Source organism: Frankliniella occidentalis, unplaced genomic scaffold, assembly GCF_000697945.3.
Source record: "Frankliniella occidentalis isolate FOCC.00 unplaced genomic scaffold, Focc_3.1 Scaffold266, whole genome shotgun sequence".
Lineage (NCBI taxonomy): Eukaryota > Metazoa > Arthropoda > Insecta > Thysanoptera > Thripidae > Frankliniella > Frankliniella occidentalis.
The window spans coordinates 20,297-25,344 of NW_026267392.1; the positions used below are offsets into that span (position 1 = coordinate 20,297).

Consider the following 5,048-nt stretch of genomic DNA (forward strand, 5'->3'; position numbering starts at 1 on the left):
GGGGGGGGGGTACATCGTAACGGAAGACATGAAACAACTTACAATACATGACGTACATGTGATGGCTCGCCTCATCGAACTTATGACAAGTATGAGACCCTGCCTCCAGCAGCCTGCCCTGCCAGCACATGCCCCGAGAGCTTCGATGAAAATGAACGGGCCACTCGGACAGCACAATGCTCACCCGAGAGCCTGTCTCGTTCTCCCGATGCCGGCCGCCGGGTAGTGAAGCAACCCATCGTACTTCTGGAGAGACACCCCATCCCTCCAGCTTTGCAGTGTCTTCTGATTTCACCAGGTGCAAGGTGCTTAACCTTGATGCTTAGGTTACCCCGCCCGCCGGCACCACGAGGGTGGGAGGGGTCACGGGGGGGTACGGGGTACACAAACGGGGCCGGGGCTTTTGGGCTAAGAAATTGTCTTTCTGCCAGGTGGCTCACTAGAAACGACAAGGAATGCGATATCGCAGATATCTTCCTCGCCCACGGAAACGGTTTCCGGCCGGATGCGTCGGCTGCTCGCGAGGCGAGGGGGTTGTGTCGTCGGTGGCCATGCAGAACCTCGGCGATGAAAGAAAGTACAGTAGTCCCGCACCCCGCGCGTCCTCGTTCAAGGACGTCGCCAGGGAGAACCCTTACCGCCGGGCTCTCGCGACCACCCTCTCTCCAAGCACACACACAGTTCAGTTCCTCCCGGCCGCAGGCAGTGCTGGACCTCACACGCACGGTCACCTAGGTGAGAGCAGCATGAGCGTGTCGCACGAGTGCGACGCGAGCCACCAGCATCGTCGTTCCCGCTCCCTTGCTCCGGCCCCGCCCGTTCGAGACCAGGGCGTGGTGCTCGTGGGCGCCAGGGGCGAGGACGTGCAGCGTCACCAGGGTGGCGAGCTGGTGACGAACGTGCTGTTTAGCAGCACGGTCGCCTCCGTGCCCCTGCACCCGAAGGTGTCCGGCCTTGGGCACCGCCCGCAGTGCGACGAGCAGCGGTCGGAAGCGCATGAGGGAGAAGTGCGACCTCCATCCGTCTGAGCTGCCCGAGCGCCTCCTGGTTGCGGGGCGAGTCCACCAGGGCGACGTCCTTCCCTACCAGCATGACGACCGCCCAGAGCGCCGCCGAGGCGCGGAGTCCCTGCGCCGCGCAATGTACCGACAGAGATGGGATCCCAACCCGGCCGTGTCGCTGCACAACCGCGTTGAGTGTTTCGTGATCGACTACTACGCTGACTGCGCCGACTCGCGAGCTACCTGCAAATCGTCTTCGTGCTGTAGAACAAACGTATCGATAGCATACACCAGAGCGTCTGCGTGCGTGACATTGTGCTTAGCTACGCACGGTGTTCCCCTCGCCGCCCACGACTACGACCAGCACTGGTCCTGGTCCAGTCTATCACTGATAAATACGACCAGTAAGGCAGTGGAGTGAGAGTAAATGAGGGGGGGGGGGTAATCACCAACTACCAGACAACACACAAAGGCGTTGAGGGCGAAGGGGAGCGGGGGTCAAACTGGGCGATGAGACCTTGGCCACGGATGAGAAGTACGAGGCCTCCGGCGGCCTGGCCGGCCTGTCGCCGGCGCGGCCAAGGCCTCTGACAATGCACGAGGCGAAGGGTGCGCGGGTCAACCTTGGCAATGTGTTTTCCACCACAGCCATGCTAGCCGGCATGCCAATGTTCTACATGCTCGCCGACATGCAGTCAGTCGTAAGGTTGAGAAAAGAGGACGGGGAAGGACCGCGGCTGCAGCGGGCTGCAGGCAGGCTGACCTTGCGCAGCTGCTCAGCTCCCCGGCCCCAGGGTACTCGCAGCACGAGTATCCACCCGGGCGACGTCCCTCCCTACCAGCATGACGACCGCCCAGAGCGCCGCTGCCTCAAAAGGGCAGCTCGCTATGCTTACACCTAGTACGGAGATTTAAAAACATATATGTGTTTCTCCCTCTTGATAGATAAGCAGAAATGACAGCAGGGAAGGCAAGAGGCGGGGAAATTGCTAGTTAAACAAATGAATTTTGTACAGTTCTAGCTTGTGTCTCTCTAATCAAAACCTTTGAATTCACTTTTTGATGCTGGAGCACTTTGTCCACCATGGCCAGTCCAAGCTGAGATGGTGAAGTTGAACCTTATCAATAATGAGGAACGGGGCTAAGTCTGCTCTGTGATCTGGGGTGATTTAAACTCTTTAATTCTATGTTATGAGCTTAAAAAGTAACACATACGCTTGGAAAATGTGAGGAAATACTACTTGATATGAATTTCAACTTAAAAAGTAGTGTTCTTGACTGATTTACCCAAATTGTAATACTTTGACTATTTTGACTGAATCTTATGGTGTGGTAACATTCTAAACTACTATTTGCTTCGGATTTCAATTCAATTCAACTACTTTACGGTGTCACTACATGGTTAGATAGATCAACACCTCTGGAGATGTTGTTCTCAAACTTTTCCGAAGTTGTATAGCGTCCAAACCCTATATTTAATTTCACTTGAATTTCAACTCATCAATTTAATATTATCATCTCAAAAGCAGAGGATGGACTTGGACATTGTTGACAAGTTGAGTTTTATGGTATTTTACATGATGGAATAAGAAGAAGAAGAAAGGGCTGTTTGGTGGTAGTAAGGTAACAACTGACTCACTGCACCGTTTGGAAGAACATTAAAACAATAAATAAACCTGTTTCCTACCCGTGTCGACCAAAACTTTCAACAGTAACTCGAAGGTCTCAGAAAAGCTTCCAGACTTGCCCTAAGTAAAACTCGTACTTTCCCTTATCTAATGTTTTAAGTTTGAGCAACTAAACTCGAGACACTTCAACCAATCAAATTCAGTCTGGACAGCCACGGTAGTGACCATATACTTATCGTGTCTAAATATTTTGCTCAGCCGTCAACGTTTACGCCCAGCAGCCTCATTCTAAAAAAGTTGAATAATTGAGCTCTAAAACTTGATCAAACCACAGTAAAATAGTAGCACGCATATACTCAAACCAACCAATTATCTACTGTCTTTTGACGTTTATCTCGCCTTCTGTGCGTATATGTCTAGTAAAACTGAGTTCCTTTCGGTTTGCTACTGTGTATGCGTACTGAATTGTCATTTAAACCTCACAACCTCAAATATCAAGAAGATCTGGAGCTGTTTACTTTCGCCTGGTTAGTCAAACAGGACCAAAAAAAATAACAAAGAGGTGAGCAACAAATCCACACTCCGTTTCAAACCTCAAACTTTGCTGACAATAACAAAAACCAGAGTTCTGATAACGATTCTGTATAATGCCAGAGACTTTACCTGCATGAGAGCAATAAAATGGTCTTCGCCGTATTCTGTCTTCAAGGACGGGTGACAACTCATAATTGATTCATTGAAAAAAAGACAACTAGCACATACAACTTGATGAGCAAAAGTATACAATAATAACTACTACGCACTTCGGTTCCATTGTTTACCACCAACTGCCAATAATTGGTTAAGCATTATTGGTAAATCAGTCAGCTGACTTCTGCAATGTGGCCAGCGATTGACATTATTTCAATTTCCACCGAGCCTTTGCGACATTTTACGAAAACAACAAGAACTCTTTTCTACTACACTGTCTCCAGAATCTCAGCATTATAGTAGCGCTCGCCAATATTTTTTGTGACTGAGTTTTCTAAGTGAATCGTTGTGTTTCTGAAACGAAACCAGTTGCGATCTAACCTGTAAGTATTGCTACTTTACAATATCTAGTCGAGTGCTTTGCTTACTGCTGCTGTTCAGCACTGTCATCATCGAGTTTTATTCTACAATATTTTCAGAAACGAGCCTTTGCAGAGAGAAAAGCGCCTTTCCATGCCTCTGAAAGGAGGACAAGAGAGTCATTGGCAGCTCTGGCCTGGCCAACAACCAAGGAAAAATTACTTAATGAAGCACATGCAGTCTGTTCAAAACTCATGCATTTATTTTTACACCTATTTGACACTATTGCTCAGCATTTTCTTTCATTGCATATTTGATTGTCCATTTTTTGGCATTGCTGTCATGCTGCTCTTTTTGCACTTTGTATTGCCTGGCTATTGTGAGCATTAATGGATCATCTGGAACAAAAGTGTAAAAATATTAAAAGCAAATTTGTTGTTAAGGTATTTTTACTGAGTGGTTTGTGCATATTTCAATTGTTACCTGGATTTGGAGAACTTAGCAGGCTATAGAGTGAGAGCAAAATGCTCTCCACTCCAAATGCGGCCTTCCAGTCCTTCTTTAAAGTGCTCAAGCAGATGTCGCCTTCCGTATTAATATTACAATGGTAAATTTTAGTTATGAATTGACACTGTAAGGGAGCATTCTGAATTAATGTTAAATACTCAAGGCAGGGTAATATCACTATTGATTTAATCTTGGTGAAGCCAGTAAAGCTCAAGCCACCTTTGTCATTTGTTTTACTCCCCGAAACGAATGAGAGGGTGGCTTTCGCCTCACTGGCCTTACCAAGGCTGAATTGGTTATCAGCTATGGTGGATGTAGTCTTATGATGCTATTTACCTCACTAAATAGACTAACTTGACTAAATCCACTACTTATCCACTACAATTTTCTTTTGCTAAAATCAAGGCTGCCACAATCTAGGAAAATTTATACTATGTGAGAGAACTGGTTGAAATTGTTACTTTCCTGCCAAACTCGCTTATTTCTAATTAACTATCAAGTCAATTAGACTTGTTTCTCGTTTCTAGGGAAAATTCCTTCCTTTATCTGTGATTTAAATTTTCAAGAACTGTTATGCAAATTGTAGCCTGAGAAAATGTCAGCTATTTTGGTCTACTGGGTTTGTGGCAGCCTTTGAATAAACAACTTACAACTAATTTTATTACTCACTCGAGGTGGAACGAAGGGATAGGACTTGCTGAATCTCATGGAAATCTCATATTTTCCACCTTCATATGGAGTTCCCTTGGGGCCATGTATGAAGCATTTCCATTCATAGAGGTTTGTCCCTGGAGCTCCTCCAATGTATGGAATGGTCTTCTTCCCCATCTGCGCAGCCTCTCGGGTTAATCTAAAAAGAAAA

General features: G+C 47.1%; 1 protein-coding gene across 1 annotated transcript; it reads right to left on the minus strand.

The window, feature by feature from the left end:
* Positions 1-3,961: 3,961 nt before the first annotated feature.
* On the minus strand, positions 3,962-5,014 carry LOC113212581 (ubiquitin-conjugating enzyme E2 E2-like). Its single transcript, XM_052273364.1, has 3 exons — positions 4,856-5,014; positions 4,163-4,310; positions 3,962-4,077 (listed from the first exon to the last, which is right to left on the minus strand). Exons 1-3 carry the CDS (start codon positions 5,012-5,014, stop codon positions 3,962-3,964), a joined length of 423 nt encoding a protein of 140 aa, XP_052129324.1.
* Positions 5,015-5,048: the final 34 nt, after the last annotated feature.

What these genes read in the sequence shown, in the direction of transcription:
- LOC113212581 (XM_052273364.1), bottom strand. Translation starts at nt 5,014, where the DNA reads ATGGGGAAGAAGACCATTCCATACATTGGAGGAGCTCCAGGGACAAAC. An exon ending in ATCCCTTCGTTCCACCTCGA is followed by an intron (nt 4,311 to 4,855) that starts GTGAGTAATAAA and finishes GCTCCCTTACAG; the next exon opens with TGTCAATTCATAACTAAAAT. An exon ending in GCTAAGTTCTCCAAATCCAG is followed by an intron (nt 4,078 to 4,162) that starts GTAACAATTGAA and finishes CTTTTGTTCCAG; the next exon opens with ATGATCCATTAATGCTCACA.